Here is a 13,334-nt window from a genome sequence, read left to right as displayed (position 1 = left end):
TCTCCAACTGTTCTAAAGATTTGTACAATGGACTAGAGAAAATGCTGAAAAGAATGAAAATAAAGTACACAAAATCAAAAGGCAATGATAATAGGAAAGAAACCCCATACTGTGAACATTAGAATAGAAGATAAACTCATTAAAAAATTAACTTCCTTTCAATACTTGGGACAAATGGTCACAGAAGATGCACATTGCACAAAAGAAGGAAAATCAAGAATTGCATAGGCAAAAAAAAAAAAAAAAAAAAAGCATTTTACGATAAATATTACATACATCAAACTAAGGAAAAAACTAGTAAAGACCTTTGTCTGGCCAGTTACATTATATGCATCAGAAACCTGGATACCCCCTCAAACAAGATCAAAAATACTTCAAGATGTGATGCTGGAGACTGTTAATGAAAGTGAATTAGAAAGAAAAGAAAACCAATGATAAAGCTCTCAGAGAAGTTGGAAAAGAAGTATATTGAAGACTAAAGAAGAGTTTACTCAAATGGATAGGGCATCTACAGGCATGTAACCAAGCAGTTTCTAAACAATTTCCTCAAAACAGTAATAGAATTGAAAATTCTGGGTAAAAGAACAAGGGAAAACCAAAAATGGACTTCAAACAACTGTGTGAAGATTCAGGAACAAGATGTAGAAAAATGAAGAGAATCACTGAAGAGAGGAATAAATGATGTTAAGGACCACATGACAACGATCCATAGACTTCTAAACGAGGGCATGTCCCAAGCCCAGCACTTTAAAGGGCCTCGCATATCACAAATACAAAAAAATAAGAGTTATAAACAATTAAATATTCAAATTAATCTGATGGGGAAAATAAATATTATGGAATAAATATAATATTTAGACAGGTGTGTTTTTATTTTATTACTCATCCAAACATCACCACCAATCAACAGAACACCTGAACATGTGCAGTAATAATCAAGTTCGGTCATCATCGATATTTTGTCGATTTAAGGAAATCATAGCTTTGCATACATTTTGATTTTTGTCATTATGAAGGTTTATTTGTCAAGGTAGGAGAACAGAATTTGTTATTATTATCCCAAGACCCCATGGAGTCAAAGACTCATCTAGGAGGTCCTTTTTTCATACACACAGCTCATCATACCATGCCTTAAAAGCACTCAAATTCTCTGCAGACACCACACTCTCAGGCAAAGTATTCCATTCAAAACTCTACATGCAAAAAACCTGCTTATCACTCCTTATATAGCATCCAGAGATGTCCTCTGGTTCTTCCCGATCTCCCACCATTTGCTGTAAAACCTCTCCAACATTGATCCTATAACAACCCCTTACTAACTTGGGTCTCTATCATATCATTCCTCTTATCCACTAAACCTTGTAAATTACATCTTCTCAACCTTTTCTCATATTTGACATTTCAGAAATCAGAAACTACCTTAGTAAGTCATCTCTGGATCCTTTCCAGCATCTCTTTGTCCTTTTGAAAACTAGGTGACCAAATCTGTGCACAGAAGTTCATGTGTGGCCTAATCAAAGGCTTATACATTGGAACAAGAATCTCCTTACTTCAAGTCATTGTCCTCGGCATCATTCCCAGAATTCTTTGTGTTGTCCTCACAATTTTGGCAATGTGACCCCTAAATTTCAGATCCTTATCCACTATCACCCCAAGAACTCTTATTTCCTCCATCTCCAAAAATATACCCTCCGCAAGTGTAAATTCTACATCCCATCTTTGTTTTCCAAATTTTGCAACACTGAAATTGCATCCCCATTTCTGTGCCCATTCACTCAATCTATTCAAGTTTTGTAAGGCCACAACATCTTCTCTACTCTTCTTAGTTCCTCCCAATTTTGCATCATATGCAAACAACTGAATATCCCAATCCATATCTTTGCCAATATCATTAACATACAGGTTAGATAGCAATGGCCCTAAAACAGATCCCTGAGGCACACCACTAGTGACTTTCATCCTCCTGGATATTGCTTCCTCATACGCAACTTGCTGATACCTGTCAGTTAGTCAGTCTCCGATCCAATGCACTAATCTAATATCCAATCCCGTCTGCTCTAGTTTGAATATCAACTTATCGTGCAGTAATCTATCAAAAGCCTTTGTGAATCCCTCTCCAAGGAAGCTGTTTTTAACTGGCTTTTTAAAGCCGGTTTTAAATCAAGTTAGCACTGTTAACTTGATTTATAACTTTTAAATATGTGATATGAGGACCTCCATTTGTACTCTTGGCCACAAATGTTAGGGAAGGGCCTGGTTATAACCATACCAAAATTCTTGAAGTCTAGTCTATAATATTAGATTATGAAAAGTAATCATGAATAATTTTTACTTTCAAATCATTAAAATGCTCATCTGAATTATTCTCAGGGTAACAAGAAAAAGAAGGAATGTGGGTCAGTTCTCTAAATCTACTTACTGTTCAAACTTAATTTTAAAAATTGACAAAAAAAAAAAAAAAAAAATAGTATAATACATATACATAAACAGAGATCAATTATTATAATTCAGGTTATCTTGGAAGTAGCGGAATAAGCTACATTTTTGGCTTTTCTTACCATAGGCTTACGCTGCATAGAATAGTTCCTTAAATTTTTTATGTTATCACATCGTGTGATACTTTGTGTATAATTAGTTTACTACTTCCTTACTTGCTGATGCTAGAATTATATGTTTCATACTATTAAATTGTTACAGGGAACTTATTTTTGGAAAATGCAATTATCTATCACGACTGTTGCCATAGTAACAGCAAACTAACATCCTGCTACCTTTGGAAGCAGTACGGCCTGTAGGATATTTCTTTACTTCCAAGATAACCTCAAAGAGTATAGTTATTTTCTTTTTACAGATTTCATTACAATTTTTTTTTAAATTCTGCATCTGTTTATCATTAAACTTTGTGTGGCAATAATGATTATTAACAAAAACATTTTTTTTTATCAATTTATAATGAATTCTACCTATTATTGATTTTCCCCTTTATAAATAAAGGGAGGAGATTAGATGTAAGCAATTATAAGGTGGCTCAGATTTTCATGCAGTACATGGTGCTTAAAAAAAAATAAATTAAGCATAAACATAATGAAAATGTAATATTAAGTAGATAAAATATACCCAAATTACTATGACGTCATGTACATTTTTTTCCCCTCACGCTCCTCATTTTTTATAAAAAGACTAAGCTCTCTTAGAAATTCTTCAGGTATTACTTCCTGTATAAGCAAATGGAACAAAATGAAGGAAACTGATTTTTGCTTTGTGTATGTTTTTTAAAACTCTGGTTTTTCCATCTTTCAGAAGAGAAACTAGCTGAGAATGTGTGCTGAATTTGGTGCATCAGTCTAGATTTTCTCCTGAGATGTCCAGAATATAGTTATTGGGCCATAACTTAAAGTTGTTTATTCTTTAAAGCATATCCCATTAAATCATTTATTATGCAAGCTGTATGCTATTTGATATTGAAACAAAGCTTTATTTTTAGTAGCTGAAAGAGCTAGATGAAATGAGAAGAGTGAAAAGCAGTGCAGCAAAATATCATTAAGAACAATGTTGCTGCTCAATCAATCAGATTTATTTATAATTTCCTGTCAACAGTACTAATAATTAAGTCCATTTCAAAGACAACTAAAAATGTTGGCACATTCCTGCTGCATGCTACCTTAAAATTTATTTAGTATAACTCAACTACATTTTCTTTAATATAGTTTTTATAGTTTACTTTTACAACTTTATATATTACAAAATAAAATTTATTCAAATAGGAAAAAAGAATGATCTAAATTTCTTCATATAGACTAGAACATTTGTTCAAAGTTATTTAAGGTCTGGTGTTGATGCTCCTAAGTAAGTCCTTAGATCCCTAACTGTAGATTTCACAAGTTTGGCTTTTATAGTTGGTAAATTTAATCTCTTATGTGCTTCAAAGCGATGACAACCTCCAAATGAATAGTAATAATCTCCTCCTTCTCTCCCAGTAATCCATAAAACATCAATAGGTGGAACCTGGCTTCTTGTAGAAGGATTCTATAAATAACAACAATATTTATTCATTAATATACAGTGTGTTCTTAAGTACAGTATAAACAATACTTACAATTTTAAACTGGTAATTGTTTTATTCATATTTTTAAAGTAAACGTTTGGTTTGCATTCACACAGATAACATAAGACAGCAGTTGTGCATAATCTTAAACAGATCTAGTATGGTTGCTGAAAGAAAACTGATTACATAGACTAGTTTTGAAAAACAAAATGCCTCTTTCGTTGTTGGGATATAATCCAGTTTTTTTTTTCCCTGACTGACAGGCATTTATTGCCATAAAATATTCTTCATTGCAGTTCATATGGATGTGGCTTTTTTTTTTTGCACTGGAGATAACTCTCCCTTCAATTATAATTTACAGTTGACACTCAATTGTACTGCATTATCATTCTTTGTTTGAAGTTCATAGTGCTAAGTATCACTGCCTATAATGTGTGTGGTACATACTGCATACCACATCTTGATCCTTTATATTATAATTGATAGAAAGATTTGGCAGACTTCAGGAAAATAATTCAGATTTCCACAACAAATTCAAAGACTTATGTCATAAATATCATGTGCATTTCTATCTGGCAATCCTTTACTATTTAAACAATTTAAATACAAAAACTGAGATCATATGCTTTTCTATTAAAGCATGCAATAAAACTGAACTGCATTTCAGTACCTTTCTGAAAGATTTCCAAAAAACTTCAGAAGCCTGACTTAAAGGAGTATCCTTTCTGGCCTCAAATTTGCAAAGTACTAAAAGATATAGAATTTAAAACACTAAAATTTAAAAAAATAAATAAAAAATTGAATGCTTTATACTTCATTTTGAAATATTTTTAAAGGGTCAATTAGCATTTGGGAAATACCGCTGAAAATTATAACAAACTAGTTCTCCCCCCCCGCCCACATACCACCACTACAAAATGTTTTTCCAACTCAAACGGTTGTAAATGCATAGTATTCATACATCAGTACCATGAGTGAGCTGGGGAAATATTTTTTACCATATACTGTAATTTTACAAAAAATTATTTTATTTTCTACATAGTCCAAAAATCCTGCTCTAGAGACTAAACATGGAACATTTTTCAAACCACTTCAAGTTTCCAATAGGTGAAACAGCAGTGGTCTCACAATGGATATTGAAATTTATTGTCCACCTTCCAGCTAAAAACAATTACAAATATCCATGCCCATGGTGGGATTCAAACCTGCAACCTATTAGCTGGAGATTGAGTATGTTAACCATTAGACTAATCAGGCCAGATTTATTGAAATGAAGATTCACTATCTGCAATATCACCTGAATGTCTTTCCTGGAAAACTTGATTTTCAGTGAATGGCTCCATAAGGATGTCAACAATAATGGAACAACAACAGAATGCTAATTTAATGGGAAGCTACTGTTGCTGACATGAGAGATGTCAAGAATTTTAAATCAATGAGCAATAATGGCTAAGCTAAGATCCCTGATGTGCTGGGAAAGAAACAAGTTTTGTTTTCAAATTATGTGCCTTAAAATACACTGATTCCATCTATTTGGATCTTGGTTACAAAATTGTTGTTTACCAGGATAAGTTATTAGAAACTTGTCATTCCTTCTGTTCAAAAGGATCTGATCACAAGAAGGATGTTCAATAAGCAAAGAGACACATGGACTGAAGGATGTAAGAGATTACATAGAAGTTAGAAAACATATCAGACAGGATATGCACAATGTGAAGAGAGAGTTACAGATGAGGAGGCACAATTATAAAAGGATGTTTAGATTAGTTCATGACCTTAAGTACAAGTTTTAAATCCAAATTGATCAAGGATAAGAATGGAGAAATGTCAGAAAAACAGAAGATCAAAAATATATGGAAATAATACTTTAAGGAACTATACATCAGGGTGAATGAGGAAAAATTTGAAGAGACTCCAGGAAAATATAAGTTAGAACCACCTCCACTTATGCATCAGAGTGAAAGATCAGTTAAAGGAGCTTAATGACACTAAGAAGACCCCTGGGTGCAGAGGGAATCCAGGTAGAGTTAAGGCCAAAGGGGGATAGTGTTTCATATGGCCTAGAGATGAAAGAAGTCTTATTCGCACAAGAAGGGAGAATGAGTAGAAAGGGAGAATTGTAGATGACCTGTATTAGCAAATGAACACAATTAGTGCAAGTTGAGTAATTATTATGGGGAATTTCAACTATTGGAACCTAAATAGACAGGAGGAGGAATGACAACAGAGAGGGAAGAAAATGGAATTTATACAGCTACTGAGTGATAATGACCTGAGACAGATGTAGGGGGGGGGGGGGACAAGGTTTGAGAGTTGGTTCTAGTCATGGTATCAGAGAACTTAACAATAACAAATCTAATTATGCTGCCTCTGCTTGCGAAAAGTGATCATGTAGTATAATAAATTTAGTTTAATCCTTTATCCAAGTGTGAGCAAACAAAGTTTGCACCTGAAAGTATCTTCAGGACTGGAATAAGGTGGTACAACACCAGGCAACTTGTTGCAAAGGTGGAGCAAGCTAACATCACTCCTATCTCAGTACCTCTTATAATGCAAAACACATCCCCTTGCGGATATGTAAAATGTTATGCATTAAGGGAAGGGCCACTACCCAAATAGTTTCGAACTTTATTGAGGTCTCTTCTGTACACCTTTTTATTATATTACTCTGGATTTAGAGAAAGAAAGATGTTGAAAGTTTATTTTTCACATGGTTACATTATAATAAATTTAGTTTAATCCTTTATCCAAGTGTGAGCAAACAAAGTTTGCACCTGAAAGTGCCTAACATCACTCCTGAGAAAGGAGTGATGTTAACTTGCTCCACCTTTGCAACGAGTTTCCTGGTGTTGTACCACCTAACCCCAGTCCTGAAGATACTTTCAGGCACAAACTTTGTTTGCTCACACTTGGATAAAGGATTAGGCTAAATTTTTTGTAGTCTTAACCTGGTAGATTGCCAAACATGCAAAATTTTCTATTAAGGAGAGATATATGTGTGGAATTACAAAGCAGGTGATTATGACAAGCTAAGAGTCCACTTTCAGCAGTACCATGGCATAAAAATTTGGAGGATGGTGAGAAGTGGTGGTGGTACATGCAAGGTGGTCAAGGGATGTTTGAAGAAAGCAAAGTCAGAAGGATAAATCAGGCATGAGTTAGATGGATGAATAGCATCATGGAGAAGTTGCAAAAAAAAAGTTGTGGAGGGAATGTTAAAGAAAAGGTTATCCGCATGCCCGTGAGCAGTACAAGACACAGGTAAGAAGGGTGACATTTATGGTAAGGAAGGGCAAAGCTAATTATGAGAAGAAGCTATCTGATGAGGCCGAAAGGAATCCTAAAGAGTTGTTTCTTTTGCTATGTGATAAGTTAAAGGAGAGATGGCTATGGAAGGATAACTTTAAAATGTGCTAATAGTGGGGAGGTAACAGAAGCAAACCAAGTTGTTGAATTACTGAAAGATCATTTTGCAAAGATGTACCATCCAGGTGGTGATGTTGCAATGCCAGATGATGCTGAATGGAGAATAGAGGATGAAGAAATTTCAGGCGTAAACTTTGTTTGCTCATACTTGGATAAAGGATTAGGCTAAATTTTTTGTAGTCTTAACCTGGTAGATTGCCAAACATGCAAAATTTTCTATTAAGGAGGGATATATGTGTGGAATTACAAAGCAGGTGATTATGACAAGCTAAGAGTCCACTTTCAGCAGTACCATGGCATAAAAATTTGGAGGTTCTGCAATATCTTAGATATTGCAGAACCTCAATGTAAATGTGCTTATTGGATTAGATGGCATGTCAGCCTGTGTATTATGAGAATGTGCAAAGGAATTATCAATTCCACTGACCAAGTTATTTAATTTAAGCCTCAGTACTGAGAACATGCCAGTGAAAGGAAAGAGGTCAAAATAACCCCACTGCATAAAAGAGGCTTGTTTCAATACTGAATACTGCCAACTCAGTATTTCAATAATGAAATACTGAGTTGGCATAATTAAAAGAATTATAAAAATGGGAGAAAAAATTTTTATTAAAAAAAAAGTACTAAGTGGATAGGAATATGATATACTTTATAAGGGACAACTTGGTTTTGTGAAGGTTAGGTTCTGCCTTAGTAATTTGCTTACATTTTATAATAAAGTGACAATGGATTTGGATAAGGGAAATGGCTACTCAGTGATAATGATAGATTTTTTTTTTTTACAAAAACATTTGATAGGATTCCACATAGAACGCTCTTGCATTAATTAGACAAATGGGGATGGATATCAATCTGGTAACTTGGATTTGAGTGTAGCTGATCATCACAAACCATGGGCTCACTGCCCATTGCTGTCCGATGGCTCCTTCACTATCTTCTTCCACCTTTCTTTGTCCAGTCGCGCTTTCTGTACACCCATTCCATACCAGTCCTTTATATCGTCTATCCATTTTCTGTATGATCTATCTCTTCTGTTTAAACCATCCAAAATACCAAACATAAATGTCTTTATCTTCTCATCCTCACTCATTCTACAGATAATTGTCCAAATAATTGCAGATTCAGGAACATTCCACATATCTGTTACCAGCTTGGTACTCATCTCTGAAGCCTCTATACCACATTCCGATCCCAGTCCTCTGAGCTACTTTGCCAACTCTTGCAATGTGCCCTCTGAATTTCAGATCTCTATCCTCATAAATTTTAAAATTAGTTTTAAAAATCCCGATTTTTTATTATTTGTGCAAATAAATGAAGCTACAATGCATGCCCTAAAATGAATTCAGAAATAAACCTACATTGAGCAGCCAGTAGAAACAAAACTAGAAACACGATTTTCATTTTTTTCACTTACCTAATTGCAGTGTGAAAAAGATTTAGACGAAATACTCTTAGAAAAAATAGAATATCACAAGTATACGTTAAAAAGTGACAAATTCGAAAAACAAAAGTGAAAAGTGACAGTTTTTATGCTGTCACTTATGATTAACGCTAAAAATATATGAGTTTATTATTACATGAACCTGCATAGAACCAGAAGACTCGTCTTGGAAATTCCGCTGTAAGGGATACAAAATTTATTACATTCCTATCCAATACGTTAATCGATAACTGGCATCTTACCTGGAGAGTTTTCATTAGACTTTCTACCTTTGGTTCATCTAATACAGAGGGAAATGGCCTGATAAGTACATGCATGGGGATATCGTAAACTTCACGTATGTGAGCAGCATGTATACTACGGACGTCATCCTGTTTATCCATACTTATGATTCGACAACCTGTTGACTTATTAATTCTGTTAATACCAGACACAAAAGCTCGAATCATTAAAATAACTATTATCAAAAGTACTTCCAATTTCCTGATAAGAGTACAGTACCTCTGCAAACCACAGCCAAAGATCATGCTTTTATCACCTTACCCAATTTCCAGGAAACGTCACAACACCCATGTAACTAATTGACGTAACACGCAACTAGAAGGCAAAGGTCCGTCGTCAAACTACGCAACCTAATCAAGGAATTTTTTATACATACACGTTGCTTCCCCCCGACACACCCATTTCAATCAGGTGAGACTGACAGTGAAAACAAATCTCACAGTTCCTTGGGATTGCTATGACAACGTAGTTAAGGTAATATTGTAAAAGTTAATACATTATTGCCAATCTTTAAGTAGTAATTACCTGTTATCACATTGTAACGAAAAAAATAATAAAATAGTGAATTCTTGCTGTTAATTCCTTCGAAATGAAACTACAGAACCAAGAAAAAAAGTTTCATAAATGAAATTCATAAATAAAATGTTATTACAATTATTACGTGAAACTTCCAATGAATCCAATAACTCACCTCAGCAGCTAAATTTCCCAACTGCTTACAATCATACCACCACAACGCCATCTACCGTCCACTGCCACTAATAATAGTATATTTTATCTGTAAATTGCTTGTGTTTTATTTGGTCGATTTGCCAGTAAAATTTCATACTATCGAAAATTAAAAAAAAAAAAAAATGTACGATAGAGCTTATGGAATTGCATAAAATTATGCAGCATATTTTATTAAACGTTAAATGCAAAATTGTAAAGCATCAATTTTTTTTAAGCATCGAATTAATCAGAGACAATCGTATGACATCATTCAAAACTTCAACAAGCACCTGGGGCATTTTAGCATGTACTACAGATGGCTCATTTTGTCATTTGCTAACGGATACTCTATTTTACAAAAAGTCAAAAATGGACACCGAAAATATATGCATCTCTACCTACTGATTTTTGAAGAAAATTATTTAAAGATGTCAGATTGCTCTATCATGAAAACCGAAGAACTATACATGGTGTTTCAAAAAGAATGACCCGATTTCAAATAATTATATTTAATAATTAAAATGTGGTACAGTTACAAAATAAATTACCAAGTATGAAGTAAGGCCTAAAGTTTCACTCACCGCAATTACAAAAGCTCAATGTGCCATCCACCTGCTGCACGAACAACATCAAGCCGATAGCTGGATTCATCCCAACGTGTCTGAGAGTGTCTTCTGTCACATAATTTACTGCAGCCATGATTCTGGTTCTGAGCTCATCCAGGTCAGCGGGTAATGGAGGAACATAAACACATTTACGTATCCCCATAAAAAGAAGCCACAAGGTGTGATGTCCGGAGATCAGATTTTGAAGGCCAAGAGTGTAATGCCAAGTCGTGGAGTCCCATGCTTCCAATCCAACGCTGGGCAATGTTTCGTTTAGAAACCGACGAAATGGGGCTAATGGGGGTCTTAAATTCATGTACACTAATACTAGGAGTATTAGGAACAAGAAGGAAGAGCTTTTGGCCATGGTTGGCACTTCCGGACCACAGGTTATTGGCATTAGTGAATCATGGCTTACTGTAGATGATATAGCTAGTGGGATTGAATGTGATGGGTATAGTGTGTTCAGGAATGACAGGGAAAATAAAATGGGGGGAAGGAGTATTGTTGATGATAGCTGATGAGCTCCAGCCAAGGAGAATAGAAGTTGAATTGCAGGATAAAGAAAAGAGCACATTTGAGGCCATTTGGTGTGAGTTAGTGGCTAGCAGAACAAAATATACAATTGGGTGCTGCTATAGACCAGGTGATGGAAAAGATGGTGGAGACAGTATACACAAGCAAATAGAAGAAATGAGTGGAAGGAGGGTAATTATTATGGGAGATTTCAACTATGGTCGCATTGATTGGGGTGAGGAGAGGAAACATGGGAGGAAGGAATTGGATTTTATGCGGTTATTAAGGAATAACTATCTGCAACAGCATGTAATGGAAACCACTAGGGGTCAGAGAGTGCTTGACCTAGTAATTACATCTGAGGATTTGACTGTAACAAATATGACCAGATTGCCACCAATTGGTGAGTGATCTTAGGGTTTTGTCTTGGGAGGTGGCTAAAGGTGTGGAATTTACAATTCAGACAGGGTACATGTGGAATTATCGGACTGGAAAGTATGACAAGCTTAGGAGTTTGATTGGTTCAGTGCTATGGCATGTACAACTGCAAGGACTGGAAGTTGATAGTGCATGGGAAGCAGTTAAGAAGTGTTTGCATGAAGCTGACTGTATACCCAGAGTCCGAATAATAAATCAAGTAGGGGTTAAATGGATGAATAATACCATTAAGCTTCAGCTGCAAACAAAAAACAACTATGGAGAGAATTTAAGGAGGAAAGGTAACCACCACCAGGCACATGAACGGTATAAAGCGCAGGCCAGGAGGGTAACGAGTGTGGTAAGAAAAGCAAAAAAGGATTACGAAAGAACATTGGCTATGCAGGCTAAAGAGAATCCTAAACAGTTTTTTCGATATGTTGCAAGTAAAAGGAAAAATATATATGGCAGAATGATTTTAAAGAATGCCGATGGTAGGGAGGTAACTGAATCAGATAAGTTGATATAGTTGATTTATTCAGTGAGCACTTTGCAAGAATATATCATCCAGGTGGTGACATTGCAGAAATGAATGAACCAGTAGATTATACGGGAATTGTGGTGAATGAAGTGGAGGTGAGTGGTCCATTGCAGAACCTCAATATCAATACATCTGTCGGATTGGTTGGTATACCAGCTCGTGTCGTACGAGAAGCAGCTAAAGAATTGTCAGTACCCTTGACCATTTTGTTTAATTTGAGTCTCAGGTCTGAGTTAATCTCGAGGCGATGGAAAGAGGGGAAAATAGTTCCACTGGATAAAGGAGGTTCCAAGACTATTGTAAATTACCGACCGATTAGCATTTCAGGAATCGTTGTCAAGGTCTTAGAAAAATTAGTCAAGAAAAGAATACAGGATTGGATAGATAAAAATGGGATACTGTATGGGGGACAACATGGTTTTGTGAAGGGTAGATCATGCCTCAGTAACTTGCTCACGTTTTATAACACAGTGACGGCTGAACTGGATAAGGGTAATGGGTTTACAGTGATTCTACTGGACCTGCCAAGGCCTCTGACAGAATACCAGATGGAACCCTAATCAGTAAAGTGGAGCATATGGGGAAGTATATAGGGTTGGTGAGATGGATAGGAGAGCTGTTGATGGAGAAATACCAGAGATTAGTTTATTCAGGAGTTGAGTCTAAAAGATGGCTTGTGACTAGTATTGTGCAGCAGGGCTCTGTTCTTGGACCACTACTTTTCAATTTGTTCATCAATGATATAGGAAAGGATCTGAGAGGAAGTGTTCACTTGTTTGCTGATGATGCAAATTTGATTAGAGTAATTGTGAGTGCACAGGATGTCAAAATTTTGCAGGATGATTTGGATAGTTTGGTGGACTGGACTAGGAAAAATGGATGTCAATTTAATGTGGCAAAGTGTAAGGTTATGCATTTTGGGGCGAAGAGAATAGCAGCAGTATATCACATTGGTGGAACTGTAGTCCAGGAGATTGATGAGGCCAGGGATTTGGGAGTGTTAGTGGATAGGGAATTGAAGTTTAGGGGACACATTGCAAAAGTGGCTAAATCAGCTCATCAAATCACTTTCTGAAAAATGCTTTAACGTGCAGAGACAAACAAGTTATTGTTCCTCTGTATCGAGCCTTGATAAGACCCCATCTGGACTACTGTGCCTAGTTATGGGCGCCAGGGGTTCTTCGTGATTGGGAGGAAGTGGAGAGGATCCAGAGACGAGTGACCAAGATGATAGCGGGTCTGTGGAATGAACCTTATGAGAATGGGTTTGAAGATTTGTGGGTTGCAAATATTGGTCGATAGGCGGAAAAGGGGTGATATGATTGAGACATTCAAATTACTGAAGTGTTT

General features: G+C 35.7%; 1 protein-coding gene across 1 annotated transcript; it reads right to left on the bottom strand.

Annotated features, from left to right (window-relative positions):
* Positions 1 to 3,651: 3,651 nt before the first annotated feature.
* Positions 3,652 to 9,468, bottom strand: Srx (sulfiredoxin). The gene is made up of 2 exons (XM_090404549.1): positions 9,155 to 9,468; positions 3,652 to 4,026 (listed from the first exon to the last, which is right to left on the bottom strand). The coding sequence occupies exons 1-2, from the start codon at positions 9,437 to 9,439 to the stop codon at positions 3,817 to 3,819; spliced, it is 495 nt and encodes a 164-aa protein (XP_090260675.1). The 5' UTR covers positions 9,440 to 9,468; the 3' UTR covers positions 3,652 to 3,816.
* Positions 9,469 to 13,334: the final 3,866 nt, after the last annotated feature.

The sequence above is a fragment of the Typopeltis vanoorti genome, chromosome 15 (assembly GCF_054136105.1).
Source record: "Typopeltis vanoorti isolate ZY-2024b chromosome 15, IOZ_Tvanoo_1.0, whole genome shotgun sequence".
In the NCBI taxonomy this organism is placed as follows: domain Eukaryota; kingdom Metazoa; phylum Arthropoda; class Arachnida; order Uropygi; family Thelyphonidae; genus Typopeltis; species Typopeltis vanoorti.
The sequence above is the reverse complement of the archived record's forward strand: the minus strand, read 5'-3'. Positions and strand labels throughout refer to the sequence as shown.

Bases quoted from the DNA above. Each gene is read 5' to 3' on its own strand.
- Srx (XM_090404549.1), bottom strand. From the start codon at position 9,439: ATGATCTTTGGCTGTGGTTTGCAGAGGTACTGTACTCTTATCAGGAAA. The intron at 4,027-9,154 runs GTAAGATGCCAG...TGTTATTTATAG, and splicing joins GTCTAATGAAAACTCTCCAG to AATCCTTCTACAAGAAGCCA.